We start from the raw sequence: 27,830 nt of genomic DNA on the forward strand, positions 1-27,830 counted from the left end.
CAGAAATGAGGGTTTTTAGAATGCTGCTTACTGAATTTCCTTCTCAAAAACGTTGTGTTTCTTTGCTATAAAGAAAAGGAAAAATCAACATGTGAAATCAATTCATCTCTGCTTTCTTCTACTTATTCAGAGCTCTGCCAGATTTTTTCCGTGGAATTAATTTTCTACCTGGTGTCTATACTTTTATTTAAAAAAAAAAATCCTACCTGCAGCAATTGTGCCAAGTCATGTAGAGTTATATATAGAACACTTTTCAGGAATGGTATTCGTCTTGGCTTTTTTCCTATCTGATGTTCTCTCTGCTGCTTCACATGCTAATATTTTCTGACGATTCAGGAAAATTGGAACGCTCTTGCTTGTTGGACTATAAGTTATTGCATATTAATCTTGGGATTCAAAGTGAAGAAACAGAATTAAAACTCAAACCCATTTAATAAAAAAAAACAGGTAGGGAAGATTTGGGGATCACATAATTGGGCAAGATAGGCATGATGCTGGACTGAACCAAGAGTTCAAGTGAGGTTGTCATGACATCCTCATCGTTCTGGTCAAAAATAGAACTTAGCTCTACTTTTCTCTCTCCATTCTTCCCTAAAACACTCAATCATCATCTCTGGTCAGGGACCATGGTCCTTTCTTTAAAAGATGCAAGTGTTCTGGGGCGCCTGGGTGGCTCAGTCGGTTAAGAGTCTGTCTTCAGCTCAGGTCATGATCTCAGGGTCCTGGGATGAGCCCAGGTAGGGCTCCACGCTCAGTGGGGAGTCTGCTTGTCCCTCTCCCTCTGCCCCTTCCCCCCTCCCTGTGCTCTTTTTTTTTTCTCTCACTTTCAAATAAATAAAATCTTAAAAAAAAAAAAAATGCAAGTGTTCCCTGCTAGCTGCAGCAGGAAAATCCCAGAGAAGGATTCTGATTGAGTCAGCTGGAGTCCATTCCTGAGTCAATTACTGTGGCCAGTGAACCTAAGGTGAGGCAGGACTGCCCAGTGATCAAGGGTGGGATTTTGTAGATTTCTGTCATCTACTTTGAATGCGCTTTCTGATGCTTGCCAAGTTTGTAATCCCATTGTCATGAGAACTGTACCTGCCATTCCCCCCTCTTCGGTGTAGGACCCTGGAGCCCAAGCACTGACCAGGGAGAGGCAGTCAGGTTAGGCTCACTTCTCATTTCATCCATCTCTCTCTAGCACCTATTTCTACTTCCCTAGGCAGAAGGGGGTAAAAATAAGGATATGCTCTCAGTCCACTTCTTTCTAAATTTGGGATTATTTGTGAGGATTCTTTTTTTTTTTTAAAGATTTTATTTTATTATTTATTTGACAGAGAGAGAGAGACAGTGAGAGAGGGAACACAAGCAGGGGGAGTGAGAGAGGGAGAAGCAGGCTTCCCGCGGAGCAGGGAGCCTGATGCGGGGCTCTATCCCAGGACCCTGGGATCATGACCTGAGCCGAAGGCAGACGCTTAACGACTGAGCCACCCAGGCGCCCTATTTGTGAGGATTCTTATGATTTGTCTGTAACTTTCAAGGATTGCTTCTTGGAGATTCAAGTACAGCCACATGAAGCCTGAGCAGAATCTTGGACTTGTGCAGGTGGCCATCACTTTTTTTTGTTGGTTTATCTCATGTGGTTGTGTTGCTTTCCTGATGTGGTTGTTGCTGACAAAAGTTTTACTGTTTTCAAATATATATTTAAGTATATATGTATTTATTTAGTTTATATATATTGGTGGATGGTGCATGACACAGCATCACTCTCCCATCTTTATGCAGAAATAGACTCACTTATACTGCATAATTAAAGGGGCCACTTAAGTGCTTCTTACCTAGACACAGATTGCTTCAAGGGTACTTGGCTATGTTGTCTGAGGCGGAAAAGAAGCTGGCAGTTTCTTTTGCTGGAAAATTTCATGTTCTACCTCATCAGTTAGTCCATACCACATACATGATTGAGTGTAAGCATAGTTCCTGACAAGTTTCATTTATACTGTAATTGGGGAAAAATCTTTCTCCCCCCCTCTGCACACACCTTCTATTTTCTTTGCTTCCAGAATATTTTGGTGTTTTGTAGTTATTCCTTCCCACACTTGAGAAACATTCCCAACATTTCTGTTCATTAATGTACCTTCCCTATCTCTTCTCACCTTTTCAGCTGGGGGGAAGCGGTGGGTAATGATGATTTCCAAATCATATTCCCCATTCTTCTTTTTTTCAAGACGATTTTTTAGAGACATTTTAGATTCATAGCAAAATTAAGAGGAAGTGGGGCACCTGGGTGGCTCAGTTGGTTAAGCGGCTGCCTTCGGCTCAGGTCATGATCCAGGGGTCCTGGGATTGAGCCCCGCATCAGGCTCCCTGCTCCGCAGGAAGCCTGCTTCTCCCTCTCCCTCTGCCTGCCTCTCTGCCTACTTGTTCTCTATCTCTCTGTCAAATAAATAAATAAAATCTTTAAAAAAAAAATTAAGAGGAAGTTACAGAGATGTCCCAAATAACCCTGTCCTCACCCACGCATAGCTTCCCCATTATTGACACCCTCCATCGGAGTGATACATTTTTTACAACTAATGAACCTACACTGACACATCGCAATCACCCAAAGTTTACAGTTTACCTAAGGGTTCACTCTTGGTGGTGTACATTCTGAAGGTTTGGACATGTATCCATCCTGATAGTATCATCCAGAGTATTTTCACTGCCTTTTAGAAAAGCCTCTTGCTCCACCTATTCATCCCCAACCCCTGGCAATCACTGTTCTTTTTACAATCTCCATAGTTTGGTTTTCTTCAGAATGTCATATAGTTGGAAGGATACAATGTGTAGCCTTTTCAGATTGGCTTTTTTCACCTAGTAATATACATTTAAGATTTCTGCATGACTGGGATGCCTGGGTGGCTCGGTTGGTTAAGTGTCTGCCTTCAGGTCATGATCCCAGGGTCCTCAGATCGAGTTCTGCATTGGGCTCCTTGCTCAGCGGGGAGCCTGCTTCTTCCTCTGCCTGTTCCCCCTGTGTGCTCTCTCTCTAACAAGTAAAAAAATAAAATCTTAAAAAAAAAAAAAGATTCCTCCATGACTTATCATGGCTTAATACCTAATTTCTTTTTAGCACTGAATAATGTTCCATTGTCTGCATATACCACAGTTTATTTACCCATTTACTCATCAGTTATTCTATAACACATACATGATTGAGTGCAAGCATAGTTCCTGACAAGCTCTGTTTATACTCTAATTGGGGGAAAAAAACTCTTTTTCCCCCTTCTGCATACATCTCTTTTCTTTGCTTCCAGAATATGTTGGTGTTCCTTCCTTGTTTTGGCAATTATAAGTAACATTGTTATAAACATCTATGTGCAGGATTTTGTGTGGACATAAGTTTTCAACTCCTTTGGGTAAATACTAAGGAGCATGACTGCTGGATCATATGCTAAGAGTATATTTTGTTTATATTATACCAAACTATTTTCCACTGGGACTACCAATTTGCAGTCCCACCAACAATGAATGAGAGTTCCTGTTGCTCCACATCCTCACCAGCATTTGGTGTTGTCAGTGTTTCAGATTTTAGCCATTCTAATAGATGCATAGTAATATCTCAGGTTGTTTTCTTATTGTTGAGTTTTAATAGTTTGTTGTATATTTCAGATAACAGTCCTTTTTCAGATGTGTTTTTTTGCATATATTTTCCCCCAGTCTATGATTTGTCTTCTCATTCTGTTGATATGTCTTTCACAGAGCAAAAGTTTTTACTTTAATAAAGTCCACCTTATCCATTGTTTCTTTCATGGATCGTGCCCTTGGTGTTGTATCTAAGAAGTCAACATCGAACCCAAGGGTATCTGGGTTTTCTCTTACGTTATCTTCTAGGAATTTTATAGTTTTATGTTTTATGCTTAGGTCTGTGATCCACTTTTGAGTTAGTTTTGTGAAGGTTTTAGGTCTGTGTCTAGATTAATTTTTTGTACATGGTTGTCCAGTTTTTCTAGCACCATTTGTTGCAAAGACTATCTTTGCTCCGCTGTATTGCCTTTGCTTCTTTGTCAAAGATCAGTTGACTATATTTATGTGGGTCTATTTCTGGGCTCTCTCTTCTGTTCCATTGATTTGTTTGTCTATTCTTTTGCCAATACCACATTGTCTGGATTACTGGAGCTTTATAGTAAGTCTTAAAATTGTCTAGTATCAGTCCCCCAGCTTTGTTCTCCTCCTTCAGTATTGTGTTTGCTGGTTGTGTGTCTTTTTCCTCACTATAAAACTAGAATCAATTTGCCAATATCCACAAAATAACTCGCTGGGATCTTGATTGCGATAGTCCCTTTTCTTTCTTTTTTTTTTTTGTGATAGTCCCTTTTCTTTATTACTTTTCCAGAGTCCATTGACCTCAGGTTGTTCCTGGATAAACAAAACTCCCTGCTGTTGTCTTGCTTCTCCTTTCTACACCTCCCCCTTTTTCCCAAACAAAAGGTCCCACATATTTATTACTAAATCAACCTATTAGTGCAGAAACATAAAAATAAAGAGAAGAGACATACTCCCAATAAAACATGTCCAGCTGTCCAGATGGTAGTGATATTTTCAGTGATATAGTAATATGTAAGTGACCTTGAAGCAGCCTAAGTGAGCGCCATCTCCTGTGTGATTCCTTGGAGACCCGAAAACGTTCTTCTCCAAAGTCTCCTCTTGGAGTTGTACCTGATTCTACTATCAATTTTCATCCAAATCCATTGGAAAATGGGACAATTCCATTTTTGTTTCTTGGCCAGGAATTGTTTGATCCTGAAAGTCTTGTGAGAAGACACAGCAAAGGGTCAACCGCACATACCACAATGGCAGAGAAAGGGAGAGAGAGCAAAATTACATCTCCCAACTTCTACTTCCCCCTAATGAAAACTCCAATAGGAATAAGGAGAGTCATAGTCAGATGAAAGCCACAACTGATGTATGTGTGTGACTTACTCGTAATTTCAAGACTTTCCTAGAAGTATTTGCCTTTAACCAAGTGAATATCTACCTAATTGGAAGATTCTACCTTTTCCTTTTGTGCGTCTCTTCCACTTCCATTCTTAATTCTTCTGCTCTGTTTAGGAAGAATGTGGAGGAAGAGCAGACTTCTGCCCCCACTGCTCTTACTCCTACTGTAGTGACCTTTGGAGATGACCCCTGCCTCCCCGCATCAACTCTTCTGTGTGTTAGAGAGAAGTGGCCCTCCCAGCACAAAGTTGCATTCCTTGCCTGTCCTTGTTAATTTATTCTAATTTATTCACTTTGCCCCTCCCCCACCCCAACCCCCATCTGAGAAGGGAGTACCTTGCCTCTTCCCTACAGCCTTCTGGTGTGGCCTGTCTAGGGAGAGGGCTTGGGTGCGGCCCAGCTGGAGGTTGATCTTGTTGTTTTTGTTTCTTGTTCTTGTGTTTGTGTTTTCTGGCATTTGCTGAGAGAGAAAAGAAATGTGAGCAAAGCAGAAGGAGGTGGGAAATGAATCCAAACCCTAGTATGCCCGTTCCCACCCCACCACCTTTCCCTTAGTGGTAGGAAAGTATCAGGAGTCTCTTGGCTGGAGATGTTTCTTTTATCTTTCAACAAACTATGGTCTTTCTAGTTTGGGAGTAGGTCAAGGTAAGGAGGTCAGCTTTTCTTCCATCTTTAGGAAGGGGAAGAGAAAAGTATTTGGGGAAGATGGTTCTTTCTCCTGGAAAAATCACTGAAGATCCAACTTAAAGAAGTCATCTCACCTTCCCTGTCTCCTCTCACATTGTCAGCAAGGAGGTAAGTGGTAGACTCTGAATTCACTTTGGGATTCAGGGGTCTTTGGAAAACACTTAGAGGGCCTTTGCAGCCTACAAAATCTGAGTTCCAATCCTTGGGTGGTGATATGATCCAAATCTAATATGACGTTGGGCAATATTTAGTCTCTTTTTTAGTTCAGGTGTCTTCATTTGTAATACAGTGCTTGTTGAGATTTAAATGAAGTAAATAAAATACCTATGATAGTGTAGACTGGGTGTTTAATGAATAGTAGCTTTTATAAATAACTGCCCTTTAAGTGCTTATGGGTGGAGAACCCTTCAGCTGAGCAAGTGAGTGTGAGCCAAGAGTATTTAATGGCAATCTCCAAATTTTAGAGGTATTAGAATTAATGTTTCTATAGTAACAATATTATAAATGATGGCTAGGGTCCTATTTCATTGCTCGAATATCTATTTGACCTGTAATATCCGTGATAGATTTTGCTACAGCAAGGTTGCTGTTGCCAGTCCAGACAGGTTCCTGGGACAGACACCCTCATCTTATTTTTATGGAACAATAAGTTCCAAACGCTTGTGTGAAATTCCAGCAACATCGTCCCCCTGATTCAGGCTTAGTTATAGGATGAGGGACTCTGTTTACTTCCAATCTTCCTCGCCTATTGAGTGTTGGCAGTGGGGACTGAAGCCCCTATTGGTGGCTCCCATGGCCCAGGGACTGAGAGGACAGGAATTTATATTAATGAGTTTAAGGATGAGGGTGGCAGGGAGAAGGATAATGACAAGGATTTCAGGAAATCAGAGAGTGAAGAACAGGCATGAATACTTCTCAATCTGAGTGGGCATCCTATACGCTCCTTTTTTCCCCCCCCAGGGTCTCAAACAGCCTGTTAGCTGTTCTTTACACTGTCACCACTCATTGAGTCTAATTAAAGTCCCCCTTCCCTTTGAGACTAGAACTTCTCCTGCATTGTTCAATGGTTAATTGTATTCAGCTCTGCATTTGTAGTGTGAAAACAGCCATAGATAATACCTAAACGATTACGTATGGCTGTATCCCAATATAACTTTATTTATGGACATGTGAACTTTATGTAATTTTCACTTATCATGAAATATTATTCTCTTATTGCTATTTTCAACCATTTAAAAATGTAAAAACCATTTTAGCTCAGGGCTGTATAAAACCAGCCCTGGTTTTATAAAGTACTAGCATTTAGTTGTTTCAATAAAACAGTTTATCTCCTATATATCAAAGACAGGTTGTTTTTTGGTTTTGTTTTGGTTTTTTTAAGATTTTATTTATTTACTTGAGAGAGAGAATGAGATAGAGAGAGAGCATGAGCGGGGGGAGGGTCAGAAGGAGAAGCAGACCCCCTGCCGAGCAGGGAGCCGGATGCGGACCCGATCCCGGGACTCCAGGATCATGACCTGAGCCGAAGGCAGTCGCTTAACCAACTGAGCCACCCAGGCGCCCCAAAAACAGGTTGTTTAATGGGCAATTTAATAAAGTACTAGGAGTATTTCTTATGAATAAGAAGCAAAGGAATACCCTGGATTTTCATTAGGCATCATAGTGCTATAGTTTTAGATAGACTAGAATGTCCTCAGAACGTTTCTGGCAGTCTCAAGCATCCCTGGGAAGTCTGATTTGGACCGGGGTTTGATACCTTTTGGAAAACCTTAGAAAGAGTAACTATATGTTAAAAGGTTAGGTTTATTTAGTAACAATGATAATAATAATAACAGCTAACATCTATTGAACTCTATGTGCCAAACACTGTTTTTATTTAATCCTCATGATGATTATATGAAGAAAGTCTACTACTATCTCTTGCTTATTATATATAAGGAAAGTAAAGCACAGAGAGATTAAATAACCTAAGGAGTGGTAAGGCTAGGATTCAAACTCAGGTAGTCTAACTCAAGGCTGAAGGAATTTAATAAAAACTAACAGATGTCCTGAGTTGCAGGAATGAAAATGCCTAGCAAAATGTTGTTGATAGGCTGAACTTGCTGATTTTACAGATGAGGAAAATGAGTCTTAAAGTTCCAAGGTCACACAGCTAATGTGAGATCAGGAGTAGATCTCAGATTTCCTAACTACTAGGTCACTCAGTTTCTCTTATTCTGCTATACTGCATGCCCTTAAAAACCAAAAACTGGGCAGGATAGAATGAGTAAACACGTTGGGCCAGGTACAATTTATGTGGGACACAGAGAAAACTTCATTTAGAATCTATAATATAAAATTAAAGCCACTCTGAATAAGATTTGAATATTAATAATTAAAACAGAAATGAAGTTGTAAGTATGTTAGACCTCAGTAAAATAGTTTTTTTAAAAAAACAAGTTTTAAGTCCCTTATTTTTATAAAAAGACTGGGATAAATAATGGAATTCGTTTACAACTTTCAAATAAAAAAACGGAGATGGCTCTTAAACTTGTTTTTAAAGTAACTTTTTATTGCAAAATAAAGTAAATGTACATTGCAAAAAATTTTGGCATAGGATAAAATTAATACTCCTCCCATCCAAGTATTGGTGTGAAGGTGTGTGTGTGTGTTTTTTTTAACCACAAGAAAAGTATATAAAAATCAATTTAGCTATTTTTAACAAACTACTTTTTTCAGGTGGAGAGTTCCTTATTTACCTTCATCCGTTTCGCATTTATTCAACACCTACAGTGGAACAGTCACTGCGCTAGGGAGGAGGACCGTCCGTATAAAATATAGGGAAGGAAACATATAAACATATTTATCAATAATAACACAAAACTTGTGTCAAAATACACTGAGAGTATCTAGCAGTTGTAACTGTGACACTAATCATTTTGGAATCCTTAGGTTTGTTTTTTTTTTCCCCCGAAACAAACGCTCAACGTAGGGCTGGTGCAGTATTATGATCAGCACTACTTCAAAACCTATGTTCAGGACAACTGAGGTGAAAACACTTCATTTTAACACTTGTCGAATATTTAAGTCTTTCAAAATCCCCTGTGTAGCGAATCGGAAGGACGCGTAAGGCTGGAGAAACTATCACGCCGGGACAGAGACCCTAGAAGGGTCGCATCTATTTGGAGTCCCCAAGGGCCGCCTGGGGGAGCGGTGCTTGTTGGGACTTGTAGTCTCTACCAGGACGGAGGACATTGCACCTCCATTTATAATGCATTTCTTCCTTTCAAGCTTTCTGGCCCGACGGATTAAGCCCTAGCCTAAAGCATAACGCGACTACTTCTACCTCATTCTAGACTCATTGTGTTTCTGCTGGGGTTCTTCTGTGCAGCACTCAAACCCACAGACTCACTCACCAGCCTCAAAGCGATTGGCCTGTCCTCGGTGGTGGGCGGGGCCCTAGGTGGACTGGAGCTCGGGATTGGCCAGCATCTGACTAGACGAGGCGTTTTCTTATCCACTTGCTGATCTGTAAACTGTGGTAAAAAAGTGAGTCCTTTACCGCAGTACCCCTCTTCGCCGCGGGAAGTCTCGCGATATTTCGGCTGCCGGGACCTAGCGACGCGAAGTGAGCGGCAAAGGCCAGTGGGGGTGGTGGGCACCGGAGCCGGGAAGGGACAGGTCAGGCGGGGAAGGCGAGCGCGTGCAGCCTGCGCCACTGGGGCTCGGTCTGGGCCAGCCACCCCGAGCCGAGAAGAAGTGTGTGGACTGCGCGGCCCTCCTCCGGGCAGTCGGCCTGGGGTCTCGGCCCTCGAGTCTACGCGGAGCTTCACCTGGGCCCCCGCGGGCTGTGACAGGTGCGCGGACAAGCGCAGCGCTGCGCCGCGCCGCGCCCTCTCCGCGGCCCGCCCCCTCCCGGCCTTGCCCGCCAGGGCTCGGGATGAACTGCGGGCCCCAGCTGAGCGGCTCCGGCTCCTGGCGCCTGTCGCTGCCGCCGTCGCCGCCCAAGAGAGGCCGCCGCCCCTGAGGGAAGGAGGGAGGGAAGCGGCAGCTGACCCTGGGCATGAGCCGGACGCGGCGTCCGTTGCTGGACTAAGGCGCAGACATGAACCTGCACCAGGTGCTGACCGGGGCTGTGAACCCTGGCGACCACTGCTTCTCCGTGGGCAGCGTCGGCGACCAGCGCTTCACGGTGAGTGGAGGGAGGCTTCCGCGTCGCCCGTGGCGGGTCCGCGCCCCTGAGTCAGCCGGGATCGGGCCAGAATCACGAATCACGGGGCCGAGGCCAAGAACGCCTGGTCGCCCGCACTGGGGTCCGCAGGTCCCCCACGAAGGTCCCCGCCCCTAGGACCGGGTGGACCTGGCTTTTGAGAGCGAAGGAGGTAGAAACATGTTCGTTATCGAGGCACTGAGTCGGAAGTTAGAATGTTTTGTAGGATTTTTAAAGTTTCTAATCTGACGTCCTTGGACTGGCATGGTTTATCAAAATCGTTTACCCAGAAATAATTGTTGTAATGTGTGTGGGGGCTTTTCGTAGGCTTAAGTTGTCAAATTTAGAAATAGTTGGGATTGGTTTAATTTCTTTATACTAATTTAAGATCAAGTATCTTTGTAATTAAAGTGGGTGTCTTAAAACAATTACTGATTGTTTGCTATCAATATCTAGCGCTGAGTAATACAGTGAAAACAGTGTTTTCATTTGCTTTTCTTCATATTCACCGAGGAATAACTTTGGAAAAAAGGAAAAAATATTTTTCATAAGTAATTCACTCCTGTCGTCCTTTGAATTCCATATGTAACAGTTTAGAAATCCTGGGAAACTTTTTATTTTAGATTGCTCACGTTAATTACTAAAAGTTGCATTACAGTTTTTCAATAAAACTCCTCTGGTGTGGAGTGGTAGTTCCAGGTTAAGATTTACTGAATGTCGCTCGTTTTTCATTGGGAAGAAGGCCCCAAACTTCTGGCTACTTAGCAGTGTAGTGGCATTTTCTGCTTTAACTATAGTTTTTATAGTAATAATAATAATTTAATATATAATATAATAATTTCAAACTGTAAGTAAGTACCGGCCCCGGTGCCCGCCACCCCCCCCCCCGGCCTTTGAGTCCCTTTGTCTAAACATATTTATAATGCTGAGGATATTTGCTGCAACTTGTGTTGTTATCTCTTAGTTATGATTAAAAGTAAAACTTAGGGGCACTGGGTGGCTCAGTTGGTTAAGCGACTGCCTTCGGCTCAGGTCATGATCCTGGAGTCCCAGGATCGAGTCCCGCATCGGGCTCCCTGCTCGGCAGGGAGTCTCCTTCTCCCTCTGACCCTCCTCCCTCTCATGCTGTCTGTCTCTCATGCTCTCTGTCTCTCATTCTCTCTCTCTCAAATAAATAAAATCTTTAAAAAAAAAAAAAAGTAAAACTTAATTTTATGTAAGCAAGTGAAACAAAGTAAACAGCTTAACGGATCCCCCAGGTTTTCTTCTCTTTTACTTATGAATTATTTTGTGGTCTTAGTCAGAATAAATCTTAGATTAAATAATAGTAGTTATTTAACATGGTATAGGAATTCCATACCTGAATTGTGCTTTTAGATCTGTGACAACTAAGTATTTCGCTCTCAGGGAGAGCCTGTACCTCCACTCTGGAGAGATTCATACACACCTTAGCTTGCATTTGACATTAGCAATTTTGAGATTCTGATGCTAAATGTTAATCTAGCCTGAATACTCAAGGGAAGAGTGAAGTCTGAGGGCCTCAGTGAGCTACTACAAACTCCCTATAGCTGGACATTGCTCTCTGTTCTTGCCATTAAAGATGGAAGAAATGGAAGAAATAAGCATCATCCTAATGGGGTTTGCCTAGTGGGAGATTATAGAATGGTAATATCTCCTAAAGTTATGAGTGCTTTCTCCAGTGTAAATTCCAACAACTTTTTCTAAGAAGGCTTTCGGAATCTATGCCACAGTGTGAACTTCAAAGTACATACAATATACTGGCCTATTTATACACTTAGATGACCCCTCTAAGTGTATATAAAACCTTGGTGAATGCCTCCATGTTATTTTAAAGAAGAGATGAGCTAATATACCAGAGACTATATGTGGTTATTGTACACCATAATGTTGCTTCTTCTACGACCGTATTTTTAAATCTATTTCCATTGACCACATTTTTTTTTTTTTTAAGATTTACCTACCTATCAGAGAGAGAGAGAGCGAGCGAGCGAGCACGGGAGAGAGCTGCGCATGCAGGGGGGAGGGGCATAAGGAGAGGGAGCGAGAGTCTTAAGCAGACTCCGCCCCGAGCGCAGATCTAGGGGGTGGGGGCGGTGGGGCTCAGTCTCTCCACCCGGAGCCAAAACCAAGAGTTGGACCCTTAACTGATTGCGCCACCTAGGTGCCCCTCCATAGACCATACGTGAATCATCTACCAAGCCTACTGCAGATTTCTCCCAGATCTGAGGAAAGATTCTAGTAAAGTAAAATTTTCATTTCTTTAGTATAAAGAGATCCTAGTTCTCTAATTTGGGTGGTAGTTTAAGGATTAACAATCATCTTCTTACTTTGTACCCAATCCAAACTTGGCACTTATTTTTTTTAAGATTTTATTTATTTATTTGACAGAGAGACAGCGAGAGAGGGAACACAAGCAGGGGGATTGGGAGAGGGAGAAGCAGGCTTCCCACCGAACAGGGAGCCAGATGTGGGGCTCGATCCCAGGACCCTGGGATCATGACCTGAGCCGAAGGCAGACGCTTAACGACTGAGCCACCCAGGCGCCCCCCATCGTTGGCACTTTAACATTAAGTTGCTAGTTCTATTACAAAACAAGTTTCTTGCCTTTAGTTTCCTCCACACCATATACATCTTAAATTTATCTCTCTTGAAATTGCCTGGTTTTTTTTATGTTAAAAAGCAGATCTATTTATTGTTTACTCCTTGAATTCTGTTTTTAATCTCTTCTGATTTTTGACTTCTTTGATGGGAAGATAGCAAACATTAATGGTAGATGGTATGTACAGACTAAAAAAAAATCTCTAGATTTCAGTTTGACTTGAGGGAGGGATAGGAGATCTTCCTCTTGGAGACCCCTTTGAAGAATGATTTTATTCCTCCTGGTACTTCATGCCTTTTGTGAAGACATCCTGTGTTTGCAATTCCTCCCTTCTCCTGTTTGCTAATAACTTACCTGTTCTTGTTTTGAAAGATTAAAAGAAATGAGATCCTGTTTTCCGAAGGAAGTCTGACAGGTTTTAAATTGAAATGAAATTGAATGCCAGCTCTCATTGGTTCTAGATTTTAGAATATGTACTTACTAATACAATTTGTTTGTCTAAGTATTAGATAACACTTTTACTGCTTAAGCTGGCATGAAATATTTTGACTTCCCTATTAGTATGAGAACTTCTAGTAGGCAATGACCATGTCTCTTATGCTGTCAAGGCACTTTATTTGTACTTCCATTATATCATTAACCAGTATTGCCTTGTGTCTCCCATGGTTTCGTTATGACCATCTAGAACAGTGATTAAGGTATTGGTGACTCCTCTTAATAAAGTTATTACTTGGATTTGACTTCCAGCCTCATCCCTTATAGTTAGTTGTACATCTATGAGCAAGTTCTTTTAAATTCCTTTTTTTCTCATCTGTAAAATGGGGCCAAAGTGGTACCTATTCATAGGGTTGTTACATGAAAATGTCCTAAGCTCTAAGTTCATTGTTTAATATATGTAAACCGCTCAAAAATGTCAATTATAAAAATTAAAGTTTTACTCATTCTAATCCTTGGCACATAAATACTGGTTGAATTGAAGAATAGTAGTTAAAGAAGCCTTACTGAAATATAATTAAAAGTCTCTGTGTTTTAAAATAGCTTTAATAATTTAGATTTGAGTCCAAATAAAATACTTCTATTAAAGTTCCTTTAAACTTTTTTCAGTCACTTGTTATGCTTTTTACCCTCAATATCAGGTGAGCAACGGTTTTCCTGTACACTAAGCAAAAATTCTTTTTTTTTTTCTCTCTTTACCTGAATGCTTCCCTCAGTCTTTTTTCCTTGTTAATTTCCTACTATTTTTAGAGTGAAAATATGTGAGTAAACTGGTCCTGATCTGTTGACAACTTTTGTTTTTAAAATAAAAAATATTTTGTTTATGGAAGATAAATAGTAGGTTAAAAAGAGGCACAGTTAATTTGAATCTAGATTTTCTGGTATTCCTGTGCATACTGATGACATGTGCTTTAATATACAACAGATTTTTTTTCTTTGCATTTTATACTTTATAGTTAGTGTTGAAATGGAAAGGGAGGTAACTTCTAAGAGATAGACTATGTTAATATTTAGGACTTCCTGTCTCTCGTTTGGAATTTAAACATCTTTGCTATAGGAGAGAGAGCGAACATGTTAGAGCTCCAGGCTCCCTTTTTTTTGTATTAGACAACCCAGTGTTCACAGCCAGGGGATCCAGATTAGAAGTCAAAAGACTGACTGCAGCTATCTGGTTGTTGGTAGAGAAATGGAGGCTGAATTAGCATTCTTTCTCCTCTTTCTGTCATGGTAAGCATCCTTTAGTTTAGCTTTTGGTTTTGTTCACTCTAGGGAAACCTTTATAGGTAGGAGAATAGAAAGGGGTTTTTTGGTTGTCCAGTTTTTTTGGAGGGGGCTTATGGGTCTTTGTAAGTGGAGACAATACAGGAGGGGTAAGTTTGATACTATTTACATCTGGAAAAAAGATCTTTGTGGTTCTCATATGTCATTACCAGTACATCAGACTTCTTTTTAAAAAGTGGCCTATTTTAAAATACTATGTTTTAAATTGTATTAAGGTACCTTTAAGATTATTGAAGCAATACTAAATTTTAACATTATATGTTTAAAAATGAGAAAAATGTTCATTACAACATTTTACAATTCAAGTCATTTAACCAGGAATTATACCAGGAAGAAATTCCTTGGAGTATTTACCTGGTATGGTTGGTTAAAACAGAACAGTGAAAACAAGAAATCCAGGTGTTTTACAGACATCACAATACTTCCAAGTTCGAATACGAGCTGTTACAGCCTTGGGTAATTTTTGAAATTTAGAATATTTGAGAAGGTTTTCTGTCACAATTTCAAGTAAAAAATCATGATTATATGCTTGATAGCACATACATGAATTCAGGTCTTCCTGTGCATCTTGTTTAGTCTCAAAACTAGTAAACCTAATATTACAGGTACCTAATAAAAAAATTTTCACTTACTAATTTCATTTTCATTGGCTAGTAATAGATTGTTCTGATTACAGATCTCTTGACAGAAGCAGCTAATGTATCAATGATCAGTAAATGCACATTAATTTTGAGTACCAAATAGCATGGAGGTTTATTTGATAAATCAGTGCTGTTCTTACTGTTTTGATATACAATATAGTCAGGACACCTTGAAGGGAGATTTTGAGAATTTATTTTAGAAAAATCTGTCAAACTAGTTTTAGATTTGGGTTTAGAAATACTATGTATTATATTACTTCTTAGGTTTTTATTTAAACCAGGTTGATGGATTATATAAAGAATTCAGTGGTACATACTTAGCCCACTTTAAAGCTGTTTTCCCTGTTCTTTGTAGGGAGATGGCTTGGTGTACTTCATGCTTTTTACCTCATCGTGTTGTATAAACTACAGAGAAGATTGAATTAATTTTAATAGTCTTCTAGAACTATGCATAAGAAGATGTGTCTGTTTTAAGTGATTTTTTTTTTTTTTTTTTTTTAGTTTCTTTTTTTTTTTTTTTTTTTTTTTTTTTTTTATTTGAGAGAGAGAGAAACAGCATGAGAGGGGATAGGGTCAGAGGGAGAAGCAGGCTCCCCGCTGAGCTGGGAGCCCGATGTGGGACTCGATCCCAGGACTCCGGGATCATGACCCGAGCCGAAGGCAGTCGCTTAACCAACTGAGCCACCCAGGCGCCCTTAAGTGATTTTTGAATGATACCCAGATTGGATTATCTGTATAGATTTATGTCTTTTTTCCCAGCTTTATTGAGATGTAATTGACATATATTGTTGTTTAAATTTAAGGTGTATATTGTGAGGATTTGATACATGCATATGCTGCGAAATGTTTATCACAGTAAGGCTAGTTAACATACCCTTTACTTTGCATCATTACCGTTTTGTTGTTGTTATGGTGAGAACATTAAAGCTTTACTCTTAGAGCAGCTTTCAAGTATATAATACAATATTGTTAACTACAGTTACCATGCTGTACATTAGATCCCTGGAACTTACTTATCTTACAACTGAAAGTTTGTACCCTTTGACCAAAATCTCACATTTCCCCACCCCACAGCCCCTGGCAACCACCATTCTATTCTCTGTTTCTATTAGTATAATGTTTTTAGATTCCATATGTAAGTGGAATACATATATAGTGTATTTGTCTTTCTCTCTTTGACTTATTTACTTAGCATTATGCTGTCAATGTTGTCACAAATGTCAGGATATTTTTCTTTTTTTATGGCTGAATACTATTCCATTGTGTATATATACCCTATTTTCTTTATCCACCCATTTGTTGTTGGACACTTAGGTTGTTTGCATGTCCTGGTTGTGAATAAATGCTGCAGTGAATATGGGAGTGCAGGCATTTCATTGAGATAGCCATTTTATCATCTTTGGATATATACCCAGAAGTTGGATTGCTGAATCATATGGTAGTTCTATTTTTAATTTTTTTTTAGGAACTTTCCTACTGTTTTCCCTAGCATCTATAACAGTTTACATTCCCGACAAGAGTGCACAAGAATTTCCTTTGGTCTACATCTTCACCAGCACGTTATCTCTTGTCTTTTTGATGGTTGCCATTCTAATAGGTATAAGGTGATATCTCATTTTGGTTTTGATTTGTATTTCCCTAATGATTAGTGATGAAGAAATTTTTTTTCATATACCTACTAGCCACCTGTATGTCTTTTTTTTGAAAAATGTCTATTCAAGTTCTTTACCTTTTTAAAAATCAGATTTTTTTTTTTTTGCTATTGAGTTGCATGAGTTCCTTACATACTTTGGATATTAACTCCTTATCAGAGATGGTTTGCAAAATTTTCTCCCATTCTGTAGGTTGACTCACTGTGCTTTTGATGTCATATCAAAAAAGTCATACTAAGACCAATGTCAAGGAGCTTTTTCTCTGTGTTTTCTTCTAGGAGTTTTATGGTTTCAAGTCTTACATTTAAGTCTGTGATCCATTTTGAGTTGATTTTTATGTACAATGTAAGATAAGGGTCCAGTTTTATTCTTTTGCATATGGATGTGCAGTTTCTCAACACCATTTATTAAAGAGACTATCCTTTCCCCGTTATGTATTCTTGGTGCCTTTGTCGAAGATTAGTTGACCATATGTGCACAGGTTTATGTCTGAGCTCATGATTCTCTGCCTTTTTTGTCTATGTGCCTGTCTTTATGCTAATAGCATACTGTTTTGGTTACTATAGCTTTGTGATATAGTTTGAGATCAGGAAGTGTGATGGCTGGAGCTTGGTTCTTGCTCAAGATTGCTTTGGCTTTTTGGTGTCTCTTGTGGTTTCATATGAATTTGGGGATTTTTTTTTTCCTGTGAAAAATGCCACTAGGATTTTGAGAGGGATTGCATTGAATCTGTAGATTGCTTTGGATAGTATGGACATTTAAACAGTATTCTTCCAATCTAAGAACACAAGATATTTTTCCATTTATCTGTGTCATCTTCAATTTCTTTAATCAGTATTTTATAGTTTTCAGTGTATAAGATCTTTCACCTTTTTAAAATTGTTAAGTATTTTACTTTTTGATGCTGTCATAAGTTGTTTTCTTAATTTCTTTTTTGAAAAATTCATTAACATATAGAAATGCAACTGATTTTTGTGTATTAGTTTCATATCCTACAACTTTGCTGAATTCATTTGTTCTAATTTTTTATTTTTTATCTTGTGGTAGAGTCTTTAGGGTTTTCAATATATCTTGTTAAATGTAAAGAGAAAGTTTATGTGTTTCTTTCCAATTTGGATGCCTTTTATTTTTTTCATGCCTAATTGCTCTGGCCAGGACTTTTAGTACTTTTGAATAGAAGTAATGAGAGTGGGCATCCTTGCCTTTCTCCTGATCTTACAGAAAAGCTTTCAGCTTTTCACCATTGAATATGGTGTTCATATTGTGGGCTTGTCATATAATGCCTATATTGAACTGTACTTGTATCTCAGGGATGAATCTCACTTGACTGTAGTGTGTAATCTTTTTAAGGTGCTGTTGAAATTGGTTTGCTAGTGTTTTGTTGAGGATTTTTGTATTTATGTCAACCAGGGATATTGGCTTGTAATTTTCTTTTCCTGTAGTGCCCTTATCTAGATTTCTGCTGGCCTTGCAGAATGAGTTTGAAAGTATTCCCTCTTCAGTTTTTTGGAAGACCTTGAGAAAGATTGGCATTAATCCTTCTTCAAATGTTTGGTAGCAATCACTGGTGAAGCCCTCTGTCCTTTCCCTCTAGTTTTAACTAGGTTTCAGTCTTAATTGTGCCTCCTCCTGGCTCTGAGACTTGAGCCAATTACTCAGTCTATCAAAGCCTAATTTTCCTTAGCAGTAAAATGGGGTGAAGATAGTAAGTACTTCACAGAATTTGTTGTAGGGATTAAATGGGTTACCAATGAAAAGCACTTAGTATTGGCTTGTGATATAGTGCCAAAGAGAAGAAAATAGGCCCGGAAGACTATAGTGAGTGAAAGATGAAAGAAAGCACAAAAAAGTGATTTTTGAAAACAATTATTTAGGTTTTAGATGTTTTCATTACTACATAGAAATAACTATTTAGAAGTAATTTCAGGGGCGCCTGGGTGGCTCAGACGGTTAAGCGTCTGCCTTCGGCTCAGGTCATGGTCCCGGGGTCCTGGGATCGAGCCCCACGTCGGGCTCCCTGCTGAGTGGGGAGCCTGCTTCTCCCTCTCCCTCTGCCTGCTGCTCCCCCTGCTTGTACTCTCTCTCTAATAAAAAATAAAAAATCTTAAAAAAAAAATTTCATACCTAGAAAAAGTTACAAAATAAAAATAGTACAAGGAACACTCATATTCTCTTTACTTAGATTTGGCTATTGGCAATAATGTACTCCCATTTTCTTTATCATTTGTGCTCCCTGGACATGTGTGTGCCTACATAATTTTTTTTCTGAACACTTTGAGGATGTTATGTACGATATAATTCTTTACCCTTGAATACTTTAGCCTGATTTCCTGATAAGAGGAATATTCTGTTACATAATCACAGTATACTTATCTACTTCATCAATTTACATTGATAAACTTATCTAATGTATTACCCATGTTCAGGTTCTGTTGGTTGATATGACAATGTTCTCGATAGTGTTTTTAAGCCTTCCAGTACAAGATTCAGACTATGGGATTACATTTAGTTATTGTGTCTCTTTAGCATCATTTCTCTTTTTCTTTATTCGTTTCAACAGTGACATTTGAAGAATATAGTACTTCTCTCCCACTTTTAAAAAACAAACCTTTTCTCATTTCTCATTTGTCTGATATTTCTTCCTGATCAAATCGAGGTCTTGGCCAAAATTCTGCTTAGGTGATGTTGTGTCCTTCTCTAGGTATCCCATTTGGAGGTACGTGATATCTATCATTAGTGATGTTAATTTTGATGGCCATTGAAGGTGTTGCCCAATTTCTCCATTGTGTAACAGATTTTTTTTTCTCCTTACAACTAATAAGCAGTGTGTGAGAGAGGCTTTTAAGACCATGCATCCTCATCATAATTTTCCCCTAGATTGACTATCCACCGATGATGATTCTTGCCTGTTTTTTTTTTTTAAAGCACCTTCTTCCTGGTATAACAGGGTATTCTATGCCCCTACTTGTAGTCACCCTGCTCCAGTGCTGTAATGAGCCATTTCTTCAAGGAGCCCTGGTTTCTTTTAGTAGAGAATGCTATTAGAGGACAAGATCAAGGTGCTAAGTGATCTCATTGCTACTGAAATGTCTGCTGCTTGGCCTTTTCATTGGACAGAACTAGCGCGTATACATATGTATATGCATATAGCAGGCTAGCATGCATATACATACACATATACAAACATGTATGTACATGTGTACATGGAAATATGTGTATTTTGGAAAACATGATTTTATACCAGTATTTCCAATTCCATAACAACCTTACTTGACCCTGTTGTGTCTTTCCCCATTTTATATCTTTGTCCTTTTCCTTACACAGTGAGATCCTTGGCTCATTTGCTCAGTTCTGTAATACATATAAAATCATTTCAGAATTGCATGGTCCATACCACTGTAATTAAAAAACAACCTACAAAAACCATTCAGGATTTGCTTATACTTCTCCCCACCCTGCCTATGAGATAATAGAAAATATATGGATTAGTCTCTGTCCCCAGTTTCTGGCACAGAATTCCAGAAGCTCTTTAAAATTCCTAAGTGATAAGAACATTAGGAGCATAGCTTGTTATAATATTTGGTTCTTTTTTTATTATTTAAAAGATTTTTTAGTAATCTCTGTACCCAGCGTGGAGCTTGAAGTTACAACCTCGAGATCAAGAGGTGCATGCTCTGCAGCCAGGTGCCCCCTAATATTTGGTTCTTGACCCTGGGTCCTGTCACAGCTCCTGAAACCCTTGTAAACGCCTAAGTTATAAGGAAGGGTATTAGGAGCAGCTTTTGTTCTAATGAGGCAAATCTGGGTAGGCACCTGGATGGCTCCTGGGATGGTCACTAGACAGATCAAGCCAAGTTTAGAAGTTTGGTATTTTGAGCCCCACTTCCCATTCTCCAGAGACTAGAGAGGGATTGGAAATGGAGTTAATAATTGATCATGGCTGTGTGAGGAAGCTTCCATGAAATCCCAGTAGTATGGCGCTGTTGGGAGCTTCTAGGTTGGTGAACATATCCATGTACCCGGAGAGTGATACACCCAGCTGTATGGGGACAGAAGCTCCTGTGCTTGGGACCCTCCCAGATCTCGCCCTATATGTCTCTTTACTAGTTATTCTTCTGTATTCTATATCACATCTTTTAATAAACTGGTATTTGAGTTTTGTGAGCTGTTTTAGCTAAAAATCAAATCCAAGGGAGAGGAGGTCATGGGAACCTCTGATTCTGTAACCAAGTTGGATGAAGTTATGATTAATCTGGGGTCCCACTACTTGAGATTAGCATCTGAAGTGTAGAACAGTCTCAGTTAAGACTGAGCTCTTAACCTGTGGGATCTGACACTATCTTCAGGTAGATGGTGTCGGAATTGAGTTAAATTGTCAGCTATCTAGTTGGTGTCACAGAATTGTTTGGTGTGGTTAAAAGACCCCACATCTGTTGTCAAGTGTTGTGGATGCGGTAGTGTCAGAGTAAAGGAGAAACATGGGAGGTGGACTAGTTTTTTCCTTTTCACTGCCCAAGATTGAAAAATGGGGTCAGATTCTGTGTTCATAAGTTACTTAGTTCCTTTGGCCCTTCTTTCTTTTGGTGTGGATATGTATTCATTTGAAATGTACTTAGTTCCTTTGTTTCACTATACCCTCCCCCACTCTGATTGATTTAAGTCTTTGAATATGCATTATGTCAATATGTTTTCAAATACCGTTTTTTCCTGTATCTCTTCCACTTCATCCTACCCACCTTTGTAGGTAATCAACTTTATTGTTCCCTAGTTTCATCCATCCTGTGTTTTTTATTGTAATAAACAGATCCATGAATGTTTTATTTTCCTTGTCCCTTATCCAAAAAATGACATATATGTCCTTTTGTACTTTGCTTTTTTTCACTTAGTAGTATCCCGTAGAAATCACCCCATGCCAGTCATAGATGGCTTCCTTCTTATTTTTACAGCTATATGATACTCCATTGCAGGTATGTACTATAGCTTATTCAGCTAATCTCCTATACACAGCAGGCTTTTTAAGGAGATACATTTACAAATTCTTAAAAATGATTAAGAAATAGAACGTAATGCAAATATGGTTTGAGTCTTTAGTGCATCCTGTGTTTAATTATCCAATCAAATAAACTGTAAAAATTTAAGCTCTGTAATGAAGAATACCAGAAGATCTTTATTCTAACCCCTAGCATGATAGCTCATGAAGTGTAGACTACAGTTGGTTCTATCCCTTTTTTCTCCCATATAGTAGTTTATTGTCATCCATTAGTTATAACTCTAAAAGAAAAAGTGAGGACCGAAAGAGAGATATTCCAGATAAGATCAGTCATTTTCAGTTGATTTGAAGTTTACTAAAACTAGAGAGAGAAAGCTTTGTATGTTTTAGTACTGTCACTGAGAGAAAGTCAAATGACAGGCCGTACTCGTGTAATACAGCTGCAGCACAAGAACAAGGGTAATTCAGAACTGGGTTAATCTTGGAATGATCAAGGGTTCATTGTATAATAAGTTGGTATCTTCCTCTCTGTAGGGCTGTGTTTATTTCTGGGATAACTCTGCATTTCTCAACTCTGCAGATGTTTAGTACTTGTATTAAACAGTAATTTTGTGAGGAACTTCAGGATTAGTATGAACTTAATTCAGGAAAATTTAGAGTTGTAGTTGACAAAAATAGTTGCTATACAATATCTGAAAGTAGGTAGACAATTTTAGGTATGGCAAAAGGAAAGCAAAGTTATGAAGACATGTTTAAAAAAATATATATGTGTATATATATATATTTTCCAGTTAATGGAACTAAAATTTTTTGTTTAATGAGTAGGAAATCTAAATTGTAAACATTTATAATTTGACACAATGTTTTGGGATACAGTGACTATTGGTATTTTATCAGAATTTAATATTGAGGGGGAAAATCAGTTTCTAAAATATTAAGATGTTTAGAGTATTACAAATGAAAATTTTTCTTAAATTAGTTTTTGGAATTTATTCTTGCTCATAGTCTTGTGACAAGCCTTGTGATCCCACTGTGGATATTTATATAGGTGAGCAGACCATCATGAGATTTTTTGTTTGTTTGTTTACTGAGCCCATTTTCTCCACTATATGACGCCAGTAGAACCAGACTTGATTGTCCCTAATTCCTTTTTGGAAAATTCTTGGCAAGGATACTTAACTAGGGAAGTCCTTATGGTGTCATACAAACAGCACTAGATCAAGAATCAAAAGAGATCAAGATTCTGAAGCCCACTCTGCCGCTAAGAAGTTATGTCAGCCTATTTTAGGCCTCATTTTCTTGTCTGTAATGTGAGCAGATTTATTTGTATGATCTCTCAAATACCTTTCCAAATATTTTTTGCTGGCACGTACAGAAACATTTTGGCTTTGGCAAAAATTAAGGTCATGAAGTATAAATTATTATTTTCTACATTAAGGTATATGTGCAGGTGCAAAAGTGGTGAGAAAGTAAATAATTACTAATACTTTTTTTGAACTTATTTTTGGATGGGAAAAAGTTTGTGATAGATGTTTTATTGTCAGTGTCATACTTCATGGTGGCCTATATAAGTAAATTCCAGGAAGACAGCCACGAAGAAACTCCTGTGATCTAAGAAATTAGGGAAAAGGATACAAAAAGAATTCTGGTTGGAAGAGTTCTGCTAATTGTGAAGTTCAAAAAGAGCTATAAAATGCTTGCTAACAAGCCTTGAACTATACCTTTTTATTTGTTTGGTTATGGTGGCTGTTTTTGAAGTTAAATACTTCATTTATTCCATAGGTATTTATAAAGAAGCCCCTTCATTTAGAATTGGAGGATAGAGCAGAGAGCAAGATACACTTGAACCCTATCGTTTTGTTTTGTAACTTGCAATAATGAAAATGGATAATAAGCAAGATACTTACAAATTGTGTTACCTCCTATGAAGAAGAATAAATAGTAACGTGATGGAAAGTAATGAGAGAGAGAGAGAGTGTGTGTATGTTTGTGTGTGTGCGTGCACACGGTTGGGAACTAAGACCTGAATGTTGAAAAAAACTAGCTAGACAAAGACCAGGCAGAAGAGAAGTAGATAAAACACAGTAAGGTAGAAAAAGATTGATACACCCCAGGACAAAGAAAGGCAGTGTAGGGACAGGGCCAATGGAGGGATGGAAAGAGTAGCTTGAGGTGAGTTTGGAGAATTAGGACAGTAAGGGCATAGAACCATAGTAGGGAGTTGATTTTATTCCAAGTGCAATGGGTAAACTATCAGGGGGTTTAAGCAGGACAAATTACTTGCTTTAATAAACATTTTAAAAAATATTTATTTAGGGGCGCCTGGGTGGCTCAGTTGGTTAAGCGACTGCCTTCGGCTCAGGTCATGATCCTGGAGTCCCGGGATCGAGTCCTGCATCGGGCTCCCTGCTCGGCAGGGAGTCTGATGTGGGGCTCGATTCCAGGACCCGGAAATCATGACTTGAGCCAAAGGCAGATGTTTAACCGTCTGAGCCACCCAGGCTCCCCTTTAATAAACATTTTTTAAAGTTTACTCTTTTAGGGGTGCCTGGCTGGCTCAGTCAGTAGAGCATACAACTCTTGATCTTGGAGTCATGAATTTGAGCCCCACATTAGATGTGGAGTCTACTTAAAAAAAAAAAAAAGCATGACTGTATGACTGTGTGGGGAAAGGAATTAGAGGGAAGCAAGAATGGAAGCAGTCAGACTATTAATAGTAGTGGTGGAAGGAGATGGTGGGGGCTTAGACAAGAGCAGTAGCATTTAGTGGAGGTGGAAGAAGTGAATATTTTGCAGATGGGACTGACTGAATTTGCTGATGGGACTGAACATCAGAGGTAAAGGAAATATTCTCAAATACTAGAGATTTTTTTTAAAAGAGATACTTAAAATTGCTCTGTTAAAACATAATATTTAGTTACAACAATATTTAATGCTAGTATTCTACCTGATAAATACTTTGACAAGTTTATCCTTTTTATTTTATTTTTTCCTTTTTTATCCCCCCCCTTTTTTAGGCTTATGCATCTGGATGTGACATTGTTATACTGGGAAGTGATTTTGAAAGATTACAAATAATCCCAGGAGCTAAACATGGAAATATTCAAGTAGGATGTGTAGACTGCTCAATGCAACAAGGCAAGGTTTGTAATCTTGTAATGTGAGATTTGTTCTGAATATGGTTTTTGTCAGGATAATCTCCAAAGTGTGTATTTCCTATTGAATTTGAAGCTTGCTTTGTTTCAAGGACAATGTAGCTACAAATTTCTTTGGCTGTCTAAGATGCACCATAAAGAACAAAATTCCTGACTCTCTCAGATGTGTCTTAGAGATTGTCAGGAAGTCTGCTCTTACATAATTTCAAAATACAGCATAATCTTTTTCTGTGAGTTGATAAAGAAGTATTAACTGTAGAACAGGTCTAAAGCTTACTTATTTAAAAATTGAAGAAAAGGAATGACAATAAACCTTCAATCTATTTGCAAATAAACTACTGAAGAGAAATCATTTGTTAGAGTCATTCTTTCTCTGTACAGGTATCTCCTTGTAATTTCTGGATAAACTTTGTACTGAAATGGAGTCCAGCTCTTCTAAAGTGCATAGTTTTTTATTAATTTATTCCAAGTCTGTAAGATTAATTTATTCCAAGTCTATAAGAAAAATGAAAAATTTTGTTTGGACTTTTATTTGCATATGAAAAGTAACAAGTAACCTTGAAAGTAGAACAGCAACAACAACAACAGAATCAGGCTGTGATTCTGTATCAGGTGAAGTACAGTTCTGTGTAGTAGCAGAATTGGTAGAGTCATGGCTAGTAGGCAGCAGAGTGTAAAGCTACATATAGCACCATGGAGGCACGGGTAGCCAGGCCTGGGCATGCTTGTAGCTAGACTGGGCTCAACTTTGCAAATTTACTTAATTTTTTGCTGGATATTTAAATATATTACTGCACTATATGATTGCACTGGAACATTTTGTGTGAGGAATCAAATGGGCCCAATCTTTTTTTTTTTTTTTTAATCTAATCATTTCTAATGAACCTGCCAGTCTGAAAAGTTACCTCTTAGTACCTAGTTTGGTGGTACTTATGGTAAAATGAGTTTTGGCTCTTACCATCTTTACCTGTTTTTTGGACTACTATATTACTCCTGTGTCCCTTCCCTTTACAGTTACAAGTGTCTCTCATCTGTCTTTCTTTTGTTCACATCTTTAATTCTCACTATATTACAAAAATGATTTTTATTATGGAATGTTGAAAATCCTTGAGACTTCCAGGAACCCCCTTCTCTTCATGTTTGTTTGATATCCAGGTCTATAGTTCTGTAATCTTCATTATTGTATTAAAACTTGCTTATAACATCTACACTCACATAAGCCTGGCTATGTTGGAAATCCCATTTAATAACTTTAAATATGAGTTATGTTTTCATGATAACCTAGATTACATGACAGTCCAGATTAAAATAACCAGGTCATTTGGTTTATAGTCATTTTTTTTTTCTTCTAAAGATTTTATTTATTTATTTGAAAGAGAGAGAGAGCACAAGCAGGGGGAGTGGCAGAGGGAGAGGGAGAAGCAGACTCCCTGCTGAACAGAGAGAGGGCCACCCATAGCAGGGCTCCATACCAGGACCCTGGGATTATGACCTGAGCTGAAAGCAGACACTTAACCGACTGAGCCACCCAGGCATCCCCTATAGTCCTTTTCATAAAGGGCAGATTTCCTTTGTGTCACAGATATTCATACAAATAAATGACTTCTCGCCATATCAGGAAGAAAGTTTGCAGGTTATGATACTTGGAGATTTCTGTTGGCCTTTAAGAAGGAAGTGCTGCCTGATACCGTAGACATCCAGTATTTTAGCATTACTGGTTTTTTTTCTCTGAAGGACTTAATTAATTTTCATGAGAAAATTCATCTGCATTTCTCTTATTCATTTGCTTAAAAACATTCTTTGCATCCCTTTACCTTGGGAAAGTTCAAATTGTTCACCTTGGCATGAGACCCTGTACAGCCTGGCTTAGATCTGCCTTTTTGGACATATGTACATCATTCTGTTAGAAGGGACACTCTGTTCCATCTCAGCTGGTAGTCACCTCTAGGTGTACATTGCCTCTTCTTCTAATCTTTGCACTTGTGTTCAATAACTTGTGTTATGCCCTTTTTCTACAATTGAATATTCACTGCTCTTTGAAGTCTGACCCACTCTTAAAAGCCCAAACTAAATACTCCCTCCCAGACTGACTCCGTACAGATGATTTCTATGTCCTATGAACTTCTCAGAACAATTAAAAATAGCCATTGAAAGTTTTTTCCATTACATCCTCGTTCCTTACCCCCTTCTTCTCAAGATTATATTCTCTTATTTTTATCCCTTATACATTTTTGTATCTATCAGTCTTCATTTCTGATATTTCATTGTTCTTCATTGTGGCTCACCTAAGCTATAATAGTAGCCACCTTATAAAACAGAGCCATTGATTGAAAGAGTAAATTTTAAAGATACTCAGATAAAATGGAGTATTGAAAAAAAAAAATTTCTTAGAGCATTCACAAAGGAATAGATCTAAGTTTTATTTTTAAAAAGCTAAATACACAGTGACAGAATTGTCAACTTTGAAGACAGATAACCTAGAAATGGATTAAGTCCTATCTAATTTCCACTTGACAAGGAATATAACAATACATTTTTTTCTATGAGGAAGGGAATTAATATTTACCATGTATCTTATAGGTAATTATATATAGATGCTTTACAGATGTTGTTTTAATCAAACTGATTCCATTAGGATTATAGTATTATGCATATTATAAATATAGATAGAGACGCTAAGGTACAGAGAGATTAACTTGCTGGTTACTCAGTAAGTGACAGTACTGGAATTCTGACTCAGGTATGGTGGTCTCTTAAAAATGATATTCTCAAATATGATAAATGAAATTGTGTAGGGGGGGGCTTATTTTAAGTTGTACTATTAATTTCTTTTGCTCTTTTGATTCATAAGTAAGTTAACATATCCGTAAGTTTTCTTTCTTTTTTCTTTTTATAAGATTGCAGCATCCTATGGAAATGCTATCTCTGTTTTTGAACCAGTTAACCTACCGAAGCAAAAGAAAAATTTGGTCAGTAATTTATCATTTTTCTTTTAGGAATTGAAATATCTTGAGTATTAAAAGACACTATTTTTAAGAGTACAAAATCAGAGTGATCATCAGATAAATCGTATAAATTATACCATGATTAAAAGATAGATGTTAAATGCCACTTCCATATTTAAAATATGTTTTAAATCTTAGATTGAAACAGAAGTA

At 38.4% G+C, this 27,830-nt stretch overlaps 1 protein-coding gene across 3 annotated transcripts in view; it reads left to right on the forward strand.

Annotated features, from left to right (window-relative positions):
* The first annotated feature begins 9,733 nt into the window (after positions 1-9,733).
* Positions 9,734-27,830, forward strand: part of DMXL1 (Dmx like 1) — a 135,889-nt gene continuing 117,792 nt past the window's right edge. For all 3 annotated transcript variants that reach the window (XM_021702213.2, XM_021702214.2, XM_044917059.1), the window contains exons 1-3: positions 9,734-9,820; positions 24,535-24,660; positions 27,570-27,641. In XM_021702213.2, the coding sequence (XP_021557888.1) occupies positions 9,734-9,820; positions 24,535-24,660; positions 27,570-27,641 (285 nt within the window). The remainder of the gene's footprint in view (positions 9,821-24,534; positions 24,661-27,569; positions 27,642-27,830) is intronic.

The sequence above is a fragment of the Neomonachus schauinslandi genome, chromosome 7, assembly GCF_002201575.2.
Source record: "Neomonachus schauinslandi chromosome 7, ASM220157v2, whole genome shotgun sequence".
NCBI lineage: Eukaryota > Metazoa > Chordata > Mammalia > Carnivora > Phocidae > Neomonachus > Neomonachus schauinslandi.